We start from the raw sequence: 12,358 nt of genomic DNA, 5'->3' as shown, positions 1-12,358 counted from the left end.
TTACGTCTACATCCGATGAATTAATGTAGGAAAGATGAAAGCATTATTCACCGAGGGGTTTGACTGACCGTCGCACCAAAGATGGACGTGTCGTAGGATTTCCTCGCGAAGCGCGTATCGCCGCCTTTCCCAAATAATGTGACGGACGCTTGACGTGTTATCGTCTTTCCACCACTAGTGCTAGCGATATGTGTATGTGTGTGTTTGTTTGCAAGGTAACATTACTTGAGTGCAGAGAAAGCGAGAGAGTGCTCCACATCATGCGGTGTCGGTTAAGGTTTCCCGTTACTGGCAGTTGGTATGGCAAGACGTTCCAGGTCAACAGGAAATTGGAAAAGTGGTTTCTCGGGTGTACGTTGCTGCTTGCGTCGCTGGTTTTTTGTTATTAATATTTACTTTAGCTATTTGCCTCCTGGGGATAGAATTCGAAGATTAAACGATACCGAAATTCCGTTGCTGCTCGTGCGCTTTCGATTATTACGATGACGCCGGGTCGTATTTTATGTTGCTACCGTATTGAAAATTACCTTAACAGTCACCAGCGCTACAGAACGTAACCAGGGGAGACGGTGTGCAACCAATGGAAACGGAGTGTCTTGCTTTAGTCGAGACATTGCTAAGGTATTTTGATAGCTTTAGTTGATAATATGTGGGCTGTCGATTTAAGCTGACGATGCTGTAGACGGAAGAGATACGGCTGTCGCAACCTTTGATGCATGATCGACATATTTTGGTTGAATGATAACAAATCGAATCTTATATTTCTGATTGCATTTTTTGTTTTTGTGGGATTAATTGAAACTTTAGTTTAGGTTATTGAACGCGATTTATTTAGAATAAAATTGTTCAGTAAAAGAACGAGCCATTATTTTGAAAATCATTCAATATCGCTTGAACGATATCAATTGCTCTCCTTTATGGCTATATCATAAAGATGCAGATTTTTTAGTTAAATATGGTGCAAAATTAAATCTTATGCAACTTTTATCTATTATATATTTAGCAGTTCACTGATGTTTCATTGAACTGCTTACTTGTGAAGAAATGGTCTCCTTCTTCTATTTGGCGTAAAGTCCTGCGAGATCATACCAGCATATACAGACTTTAGAGGTAAACGCAGCCGGATACTCAGTCCTTGCTACGGGGAGATGGTCCAATCTAGGCTTGAACTGGGATGTTATTGAGACGTACAACTTGACGATTGTACCACGGGACCGTCGTCAAATATGACAGACCATATTTACTTCAAATTAAATTTTCAACAATTACTTTTATTTATTGAGGCAAACCATACAAAGGAGTTACTATTTCGTTTTTGACCCATAGCATTCAATCAATGACATAATTTTCTTTAAAATGTTTTAATGAAAATATAGGTCCATTTAGTCACAAAAAACCTACAAGCAATTCTATAAATTATTTAAAAATGTACAATTATCCAAAATTTACTAAGGAAATAAGTGCCAAACGATTCGATGTAGATGGAACCTTAAGTTGCCCCACTTTGGGTTTAATTCCATTCAACATCTTAAACGTCTTCAGCCTCTTTTGTTATTCATCAATTAGTATTAATTTTATTTTGCATTTCTCCTTATTCGTTTAATAGGTCTATTGCACTTTACTGAAATGTATGGAACGGAAATTAGGATGAAAACGCAGAAAATTATGTTGAATTACAAATGACCAGGCTGCTCCACTATAGGGCATGTATGACCATGCGTCTCCATTACTGTGCTTAATAATCGCATACACATCCGTCTCCGTTCGTCGCATTGACGACACTAAACATATAATTTGAAAGAACTTTTACTATCGTGCATCGAAATTGGTATGATTAGCAAAAATATTGTTTAATTCTGTTGCGAGAGAACTACTCCCATTTTCTCCCAATTGAGGTAATTTCCTACAGTCTGCGCTCTGCAATCTCACATTTTGATCTGAACATAATTGTACGGAAGATTGCTCATATGAATGACAACTTCCCCTTCGTAACTGCTCTTGATAGAGATAGTTGAGAGAGTTTATCTCTGAATCTGAAATACAGTGAGAGGATTTGAGAAGTATTTCTCTACGCATGCGCACCAATGCTCAAATCACATCGAGCTTTGTTGGCACACTCATGTGGTTTGAATTCACTCTCCAAGAGAAGCATTATTGCAATTGAGGGAAAAATCATTTGTGAGATTTCTATAAATTCTCCCTTCGTCAGCAAAAGCTCCTTCATCAGTTGGAGGAAAGCCACCATGGTGAACAGGCAGCTCTCTGCATCGCTCGGGATCACGAAAATGATGCTCTGCAATTATCACGTTTGTTTGCCCGTCTGGCCCAGTCCGCGTCTACTTACCCATGTCGTCAATGATGGGAGCCATCCGCAGTGTGATTCCAACTAATAGTAGGCACATAATCAGTAATAGGCATGCGGTCGCAATGATTGTCCATCTGGCACGTTGCGGCAGATCGTCCGGATCTATCACCTGTGGAGGGGGCGAGGGAAATGAGAAACAAATGCTACCGTTAGCATACGCGTCCTAAGAACACTGGAAATAGCACGTCCCCGTGTGTTAACTTGATGTGCGCGTGACGCGGCTGATGACGGGCCATTAGGATTAGGCTCGTGCTACAGGTACCGTCGGGCTGTGACAGGTTTGAAGGTACAAGAAAAGGTGTAAAATCCGCTTCCGCACGGTCAGCAGCCGAAGGGTGAGCATCGTTTTCGTGCAAGGTAACCCGTTCTAAGGACTTGGGCATTGGGTTGATGGTGGAAAAAGTAACAAACAAAGCAATAACCCATCCCGCATGGCTTACCTTAACGCTTTGGTCGTCGAGGTCGTGCACCAGAATTTTGCGCTTCTTGTGTCTTTTCTTCTTACAGTGTCGATGGTGATGATGATGATGTCTGCTTCCGGGATGTTTTGCATCGTCCCAGCAACGCATAAAAGGGGCCGACGCATGAAACAGCAAGGATACCGGTGAGGTGAAAAGAAAAGAATGAACCGTGAGATAAAAGTTAATTGATTTTGCTTGTTTCTTTTTTCCCCCGTCTGTCGGTGCAGAGCATCAGGTAAGGTGCGGTGGGATATTCTTATGCCATTTTTATTAGAGCCTCTTGAGCGATCGGGTTTCGCCACCAAGAGGACCGGTGGCACATGGTAAATCGGGGTAAAAGTATGCCAGCGGCTTACAATACAATGCATACGGTTGGACCGGTGGCAGCACTCCGGGGACGAAGCAACAGCGCCACAGGGTCCACCTTGACGTCAGAGTCGCCGGGGAGTCCTTGTTTGCTAACATGACCCAAGATTCGGTCTCTTGAGTGAAGTACCCGCCAGAGTAGGTCTTGTAAGGAGACGCAACCTACTCGCTACTGTTTCTGCGTCTCGTATCGATCTTTGGTGTGGAATTGCCTGCGTACAGTGGCTCTCTTAAGACACGGTAGGTTTGTCGTAATAGGACCGGACCAGCCCACCACATCTAACACACTCTCCACACTTCGGGGATCCCTTTATGTGGCTCGTTATTTCGACGCGATTCTTACCTGTGTTTATGCTTCCTCCTATGCTCAGGCACTATTGAATCCAGCTCCCCGTGACGTTCGGATTCAATTTGCAGTGAAACATCGTACATGAAGTCTTCGTCGTAGGGGAATTGACTACTCGCAGATGTGATGGGTTGGGTTGGTGTGGAACCACGTTCGGTGCCGTAAACGGTGCAGCAAGCGGGAAGGCAGACGGGCAAACGGGCAGGTGCGTACATGCGAGGAACATTGAGAGAAACAGATAACAAGAGTGAACGGTGAGAGACAATCAGGCAACTATTGAAGGCTGCTTGTGAGCGGGCGGGCAAGGACATAGAGAACGAAGCTTACGTTCGGACGGTAGCCTTCGTACATGACCTTCTTCAGGACTGATACAATAATACTATCTCATGCGTATGGATCCACCCAGGTGTATAAGAATACACGCGGTAGTAACGTGATCGAGCGAGAGCGAATAAAATCTGACAGTCCTTTGAACTCAGCGACCTTTCCACCAAACAGGTAATTGAAGGAGTTTACTTATTAAGAATCATCACACACTGACATAACCGGAAGTAGTGGTACATGGTACGAGGTCGGTACAGACTGTTAGTGTCAAGTAATGCTCGAGATTTTAATGACAGGTCCTGGACCGGAACTGGGAGCTGCTCTTAAACGCAATCCATCCCAATGAGAGGAAGCACACAAATTAATCTGGTTCTGATTGTAATTAGCGAGCAAGTGCGTGAATCAGCACATTCGTTGGGATTAGTGTTAACGTGTTAACAGCGCTTAGCCTTGTAATGAGGACGTGATTTTAAGTAATTTATTGCGTTGTGCTTGTGATTAATATTACCTGATGAAAACCCCAAGAATGAATACATTTCATACATTAAAGTGAACTTTTGTGTTGTTATGTGGAGCCTTTTGACGAAGACTATGAGTGGCTTTAATTTAGTAATGTTTACTTCAAATATGTTAATATCAAGATTTCATGCTTATTGTTTGAAAATTGTCGTTATTTAAAAAAATGATTATGGCAGTGTTGTTTTGTGTTTGATTGTGAGTTAATATATTGAAAAATACTAGTTTTGGCATCAAAAAATAACATCACTACTTGCATAAAAAGGAAAACCGTGTAGTTAAAAAACAGTTCGATATTAAAGATATGTGTACTCGGTAACTTTCAATAATATTGTTTTAAGGATTTTATCAATTTATATTTACACAAAAACTAAACTTTCTTTTAAACTATTCCTATAACATAGATGACATTTTTGTATTATCTAGTTCTATAACATAGATTACATTATCTACTCTGATAGAATTTCCAAAACATACAAATATTTTTTGTTATTTTTTTTATTTAATTCAACGCATGGTATTTAGTAAAAGCAAATGCTATATAAAATAAAACAATAAAAAAAATTATGAATTGATTTTGTATAATAATTTCAATAATCATCAATAATCTGGTTCAATAATCAATAGATGGTTCTTTGCTCGGAGGTTTTTTCCTATATTTAAAGGTTTTTTTCCTATATAACATTAAGAAAAAAAACTTCGTGGGGCTAGCTAAATTATTCAAACAATGAGAAAGGAGAATGATTTGAACCCATTGCAAATCACCACATAATAATTCAGTGTACATTTAACAAACATGTTCAAATCATTAAAAACTTGTATACTGAATACTTCTACATAGATTAAGGATCTTAAGTTTTTCTTAGACGAAATTGACATTAAAAATGCATTTTTTGCTGATGTGAGGGCATTAGAATTGTAAAATAATTAATCAATTAATCTTGTTTTTGCTAAGAAAGTACTAACTGACCATATTAAATATCAACAGTTTTCTTTTATTGAAGCTTAAGTTTAGTCTTAAAAAAGTAAAACATAAATTTGGATATTGAATCAGTCATTTTTTTATCTTTATAAAGTCATCTTCTACGTGGACATGCCAGCTGATATAGGCTTTCAACACTGATTCAGTAGTTGAATAGTCAAGTCCTTGCTACGGAGGACGGACAATTCGGGTATTGAACTCACGACGGGTATGATGTTAAGCCGTACGGCTTTACCACGGGACCGCTCTTATCAAGTCATCGCGGGCGAGTTTAAAGGATTTTTAAGGCTGCATACGGCTGCCGTAGTTTGTAGACCCTTGATGTATAGTTCTAGATTAAATGAATTTGAATCTATAGCATGTGTAAGGCAAAGTGATGCTAATATGATGCAAAATACATGATACATACGTATAAAAATTTAGTTCATAGTTAAAAACTGTGTTTGAGTATGTTTATTTCATGAAAGTCATTGAAGAATCTTAGAATCAAAAACAGTAAGTAGAACCCGCCAATGACATCTACTGTGAGCTGAAAAAGTAACAATGTGCGACAGCAGTGGTCTCAAACAATAACTTGGTAAATATTAAAATAAGAAAACGAGAACCATTTGTTAACGAAAACCCAAAACATTGAATAATTGATTCAAGGAAAGCTGTATCCAGAGAGTCGATTAAAATTTAATTAAATATGTCAAAACAAGAGCGCTTTAAGCGATTTTCATGTTTCGCAATGTTTCCTCACGTTGTTGTCAGCTTTTAGAAGTTTTAGCCATCGTAGGATGTAGCGAAAAGTTCACCAGAAAACAGCATCAAGAAAAAAAAATCGGAGTGGTGTCGTTGTATCGCATTGTACTTGGTTCTATTTAGCATAAAAATTATAAAAATAATGATTTGCATCCATAAACGGTGTGAAACATATCTACTTTACTAAGGAATCCAACATCTATTTATTTTTACAAGAAAACAAATATGAATTAGTCATGAGATGATACAATCCACGGTGTTATTCTGTTTAAAGCTACGTACATTGATCCACAAACATGCCTTATAAGTGTCTTGTTTGCTTAAAGTGTTGCCAGTTACTGACATTCATCTGTCGATTCCGAGGGCCGCTTTGTAAGGGGGGTGTATCCGAATACTAGCATCATACTTACAGTGGTTGATTCGGAGGACGGCTTAGGATGCAATGTTGGAGGCCACTGCCACCGATGGCACCGCTCCCGACCGCTCCGGCTCCGCTGCTCGTTGACGGGAACACTATGACCGGGTCCGAGCATCGCTTCAGATATTCTAGAACAGGAGGATGAGTAGAAAAGTTACTTTGAGAACATCGACCGTTCCAGTGACATCAACTTTGCTGGTGGTTGGTGGATCAAGGAGGCGAACACACACGTTCGTGCAAACGTGAAGGAGGGGTGCTTCTACAGAGCATTGTGCTGCTACTACAGAGGAAAACCAACGCAGAAGAGAGTATGGTGGCGCCGAGAGCTGCAATGGTGATTGATCGGATTGATACTTGGAGCTACTGCAAGTGAGGTAAGGGGGCTTGGTTTGTAACTTTACACAAAATAGTGAGCATGTCTGGAACACTACACACGTTACTGCCATCAAGTACACTTTACTGTCATACTTACTGTACTTCCGTTTGTTGAGCTTCTCCTCGTCACTCTCGTTGATGTCGTAGCCCATGATGTAGGAAGAGTAGTCGTCGCCGTGACCGTACGCGCTGCTCTTGCGATGGCTGTGATGCTCCTTGGCGCTCGATCGCCTGGTGCCAGTAACGTTTGGCCGATAGTGCAGCTCAACGTCGCAGCTGGATTGTTTGAGAAAGCTACGCTGCTTGCGCTGGGTTTGTTGCTGGTTCGGTTGAGTTAAGCTTGCAGTTAAGGGTTGCATTGCACCTGCGGACGTGCCCGAAACTGCATCCGAGACGCCTTCGCCAGCTATGGGAGCTACAGCCGATCCTTTGCTAGCCCGTCTGGAAGGGATGGGTGAGTGACCATCGGCTGGCGGATGCGCTTCACCCCGGCAGAGGGAGTCGAGCAGGATCGACGGTGATGAGGGCCGATGGTGCTGCTGGCGAGTATTGGTAAGGTGGTGCTGTTGCAGCTTCACCAGATCACTAACCGGCGGTGAATGTCGTGCGGTAGATGCTATCACAGGTAGATTGGATGCCGTCAGCTGGTTAAAGCTTTCGATGAGTCCGAGTGGAGGCGAAGACGGCGCCTCTTGCTGCTGCGGCTGCTGCTGCTGTTGCTGTGCCGAATGGGCGGCCCGACCGATGGACACTGCACCAGCAGAATGGTTACTGTTATGGGGTTGCGTTAATTTGTTTCTCTTACTAGCGCTACTACTACTGCTATTATCGCCTAGAAATAGTGCTGACTTTTTGCTGCCGCTAGCCACCTGGCTGGTCGGCTTGTCCTTCCCTATCACAGTGGAGTTGTTGTGCTGATGCTGCTGCTGCTGTTGCTGCTGTTGCTGTTCCTGATCCCGATCCGACTGGCTGAGATCCACCACGAACGAGGTATCACAGTCGATGGCGCTCGCTTTGGTCGACGACTTTGGCTGCTGGTAGGTGGCCGTACTGAATGTCAGGTGGCGTCCTTCGGCCGCTGGCTTCTGGCGTGGCAGTATGGGGCTGTTCTGGGCGCTGATCGATTTCGCTTCGAGTACGCGCAGTCGGTTGGCAACGGCATTGCCGGCGGACAGATACGATCCCAATCCGTACCGCGATCGAGTCGAGTTCTTGATTATGGATATAGGTTCCGAGGCAATGCTGCGCCGCATATCCGACACATCGCTAACACCATCCAGCTCGATCGACACATTCGTAGCACTATCTTCCAAATCGTAATGAGCGCTGAGTGGGTCCGATTCGGGCTCGATCTCGATGGAAACCGGTTCCAGCAGAGAGGACTTCCGTGGTGCGTTAGTCGACGTACGACCACTGCCTTTACGATTTTCAAGCGATTCGGGACTTTTCGTTGAGCTCGACTCGGCGGCGGATATCCGGGACGCACCAGAAGCTCGATTTGGCGCACTCACCTGCGGCGAACTACCCTCCTCGACAAGCATGGCCGGTTCCACACTCGTTGTTGCCACAACCACATTCCCATCGGCATCGACCAGCGACGAAAGGTCGCCGATCTCGACGATAACCTCATCAACTCCGTCGCTAATGGTGGAGTTTTCCACCCCAAGGCTCGCTTCCGGCACCGCACTCCCATAGGTGTAGCAACCGGCATCGAGACCTTCCCGCTGCTGACGGTCCACGCTTCCTGCCGTTCCATTATGACCTGGACATAACGGTTCGATGGCCGCGTTTGCACCATCGCTACTATTGCTATTGCTAGCGGAAACCTCCCGATGGCAACAGCCGCTTCCGCCCGCTCCACTCGTTGATATCTTCCGCCCGAAAAGGATACGCCGCAGGAGGCGCGACTTTTTGTGGCGTTTCTTTAGCTCGCACTCTCGCTTGATGGCCAGTATCTTGTTCTCGACCAGTGTCGAAAAGACGGCCTCGAACTGAATGGCCCTGTTCAGATCCTCCAGTGTGCCGTTGGTACACACGCCCTTGTCCACCTTCATCGTTGCAGGACAGGGGCCGTCCGCCCGCTACCTCGCCGAGGGCGGATGAAGGTCACAAACGGACGATTGACCTTGCCAGATTTGTTACCGATGTACCGACCGCTGTACCGAGTGGCGTGCAATACTTTTACGAGGCTTAAGAATGGTTATCTGCTGGGCTGAGTGAATTTTCTTTTGTATTTTGTCCACAGTTCCTTGCGCCACATCGGAAGCTCTTAATGACCGAATAGTTTCAGTGCTTCATTATGCTCAGCGCAGTTGTTTTATTCATTTCGTTTATCTTTGTCACGTTTGAAACCTTTAAGCAAATCGATAAAGTTGGGTAGCGCTGCATTACATTATAGCATCGACTAGCTTTAGATGGAAATCAACGGATTTAGAATGATGACGGTTGGAAGCTATTCTACGGTCTGTACACTGTAAGATTGCATCATCCTGCAAAGATAAGGATGAAAATAATAATGTTATTACTATGAGGATACATATAACAAAAATAAATAAAAATATAGAAAAACAGTAGTTAAGCTTACGTTGTTAGACATATAAAATTGTTCATATAATTGATTGTTACAGTCTTAAGCAAATTGTTGCGGCTCTCATTAAACATTTGGATTTTGTATAACCTTTAACTTTATAGCGTAGCGTAGGATTTAAAACCACGTCCGAATAGTGTAGCGTTCACCGATCAAGAGAACGATCAAGTCCGCCCGGATAATCGTGGTGACAATTGAAACACGTGTGACCTGCCACTTCACGCGTTTACAATTGAAAACCGAGTTCGTTCGAACTATCCTAAGACAAATCTTAAATTAAAATCTTAAATTAAAAATAAAAATATTAGAAACATTATCAATTGTAAGTATTCCGGATATTTTTTGTAGAGAATATTTTTAATTTAATTATTACAGTTATGGATAATTTAAATTTATTTCAATACGTTACGATTACGATTCGAAAACAGATGCGTTAAGTCGATTGTAAACAAGTAAAAGAAAACATCGATCCATTTAGTTAAAAACTATAGAAAAAGTTGTCAGCCAATATAAGGGGCGGTTCGCCCGTCAACACGCACGATTTAACATTATGCCCGTCGTGGGTTCAAGTCTAGAATTGACCGCTCGACCCATAACAAGGATTTAATACGGCTACGAGGCCCGATTGGTCTGCGCAGGATGTTACGCCAAAAAGAAGAAAAAGCCAATGTTTAGATCAATAGCTAATCAAATTTAAACCAAATAAAAAGACTATGGTTCACGATTTGTATGATTTAAATACCAATAGTGAATTTTAGGGGCGGTCCCATTGTACAGTCGTCAACACGAACTAGTGATGTGCTGTATGGAGCGCACTCACGACTCCGATCCGACTCCGACTATTGTTAGTTCGATTCCGACTCCGGCAAATGGAACCACTAGATCCGCCCGAGTCGGAGTCGTCTGAGTCGTCCGAGTCGAGTCGTCCGAGTCGTCCGGAGTCGTCCGAGTCGTCTGGAGTCGAACGACTCCTAACGACTCCGAACGACTCCGGATGACTCCAACTCCGGACGACTCTGAACGACTCCGAATGACACCGAACGACTCCGAAAGACTCCGGACGACTCCGACTCCGGACGACTCCGACTCCGGACGACTCCGGACGGTTCCGAACGACTCCGACGACTGCGACGACTCCGGATATTGGAGCGCGGACCTATCTTCCGGAGTCGATTCTGAATTTATCGGAGTCGGATCGGAGTCGACTCCGGGTTTTTGCCAATTTTACCCATCACTAACACGAACGACTCAATAACATGCCCGTCATGGGTTCAAGCCTAGAATGGACCATCTCTCCGTAGCAAGGATTGGCTATCCGGCTACCTGGTAATGCATTAAGTCTTGAAAACCTATAAAGGCCGGACATGTCCGCGTAGAACGTTACGCCCAATAGAAGAAATACCAATTATAACTTAAAAAAAATAACATAATTGTATATATCATGTTAGCGTATAAGATTTTGTTGATTGCTCGAAATACACTAAACATTACAATATTAAATACGTACATTTTCTTCGTTAAGCCTGGAAAGTGTTATGTTAAATTGAGTAAATTTTCACAACATAAAGCAGTGTGAAGCAACTAAACTCTATCGTAAAATACTAAGATTTTCTCCATGTCACATAATGGTATCCGCATCGAGTCATTCAATCATTTGCCACCTCAAGTCCGCCGACCGTATGGTGTGTTTATTTTAATGAAAATAAATGAGGTGCCAAAATAAATACAAATAATTGTACCAGCAACGCTTCAATGTGATAGATTTAAGGTGATTTATAATCATATCCTTTCCGGTCACCTCTTTTCGTATCGCTGTGCTCACGATTGATGGCATCTGGTAAAGGGTAAGGGTTTGAACTGGAACTGTACTACTATTTCAATGATTAATGCACAAATTTAACGGACATTAATTGATACTGATTATGTACAAAGATGATAACGGTTGGCATCACGTTTGAAAATAAATTTAAAAACCATAGCTTAAACAAAAAAAATACTGCTTTAAATATGAATTGGATTTATATAATTTATTTCTACCTTTTGGAAAAATTTGTGTAATATTAAATTTCTACACAAATTATTTTAGCATTTTATTAGAAAATGGTACTAAATGTGTTGAAAACCTTTTTCCAAATAATTTGATGGTTTCGTAACATAAACACGTTTTCTTCTATTAAAGAAAATATCATCGCAAAACAACTTTTGAAGGAATGCTTAAGAAGCCCTTCAAACAGCTCAGCATCATGACGCTTCGAGTACTAAGATGCCTTCACCTTCAACAGTACCGAAATCGAGTCATCAATTATGCACTTTGTGTGCATTGCATCAACCATCAATGTGTGAGAGTGTGTGTGATGTGCATAGCACAAAGACATTGAGTTTGCATTTCAAAGTGTGATCAAGTGTAGGGTTGTTCACACGTTTGACTAATTAACATTTTGCAGATTAACGAACAGAGTAAACTCAGATGATACAGTACCATGGCTGTTACTGGCATATTGTACATTATGCAGTAAAATAACTAAAACATGAAGTGTTTAAAGTTTTAATTAAAGTATTTAAAGTAAGTATTTTTACTATTTTACAATTTTAAAAACCGTGCTGTACTTGAAAAATGATAATTTTTACAATTCATAATTAGTTTAATTTATAGTTATAATAACGAAAGAAGTTTATGATATATCTCTATTGTTTCACAAAAATATACGATTTTATTTTAAAGAGTCTGTAAACCCACCAAGTTTGAGTAGAAGCAACGTGTAGTTTTTTACAGCTGAACTGTTCAACCCCAAACATATCGCGATAGAACTTCATCCGAGAGAACTGCGACGGTTTATAAGTAAGTAAAGTAAAACCTTTGCTATCAGCCCTGTT

The 12,358-nt window shown here is 42.0% G+C and overlaps 1 protein-coding gene and 1 long non-coding RNA gene across 2 annotated transcripts in view; one reads left to right on the top strand and one right to left on the bottom strand.

Annotated features, from left to right (window-relative positions):
• Positions 1 to 12,358, bottom strand: part of LOC120901010 — a 91,587-nt gene that overhangs the window by 47,207 nt on the left and 32,022 nt on the right. The window contains exons 3-7 of the mRNA XM_040308688.1: positions 6,995 to 9,386; positions 6,515 to 6,656; positions 3,536 to 3,649; positions 2,806 to 2,899; positions 2,345 to 2,474 (exon numbers count right to left, since the gene is read on the bottom strand). Of these exons, the coding sequence (XP_040164622.1) occupies positions 2,345 to 2,474; positions 2,806 to 2,899; positions 3,536 to 3,649; positions 6,515 to 6,656; positions 6,995 to 8,951 (2,437 nt within the window). The 5' untranslated portion in view covers positions 8,952 to 9,386. The remainder of the gene's footprint in view (positions 1 to 2,344; positions 2,475 to 2,805; positions 2,900 to 3,535; positions 3,650 to 6,514; positions 6,657 to 6,994; positions 9,387 to 12,358) is intronic.
• Positions 2,470 to 4,779, top strand: LOC120901025. Its single transcript, XR_005739273.1, has 3 exons — positions 2,470 to 2,969; positions 3,054 to 3,432; positions 3,564 to 4,779. It is a non-coding gene; the product is annotated as an uncharacterized LOC120901025 (long non-coding RNA).

This window comes from Anopheles arabiensis, chromosome 2 (assembly GCF_016920715.1).
Source record: "Anopheles arabiensis isolate DONGOLA chromosome 2, AaraD3, whole genome shotgun sequence".
NCBI classification, from domain to species: Eukaryota; Metazoa; Arthropoda; class Insecta; order Diptera; family Culicidae; genus Anopheles; species Anopheles arabiensis.
This window is presented reverse-complemented; position numbering and strand designations above follow the sequence as displayed.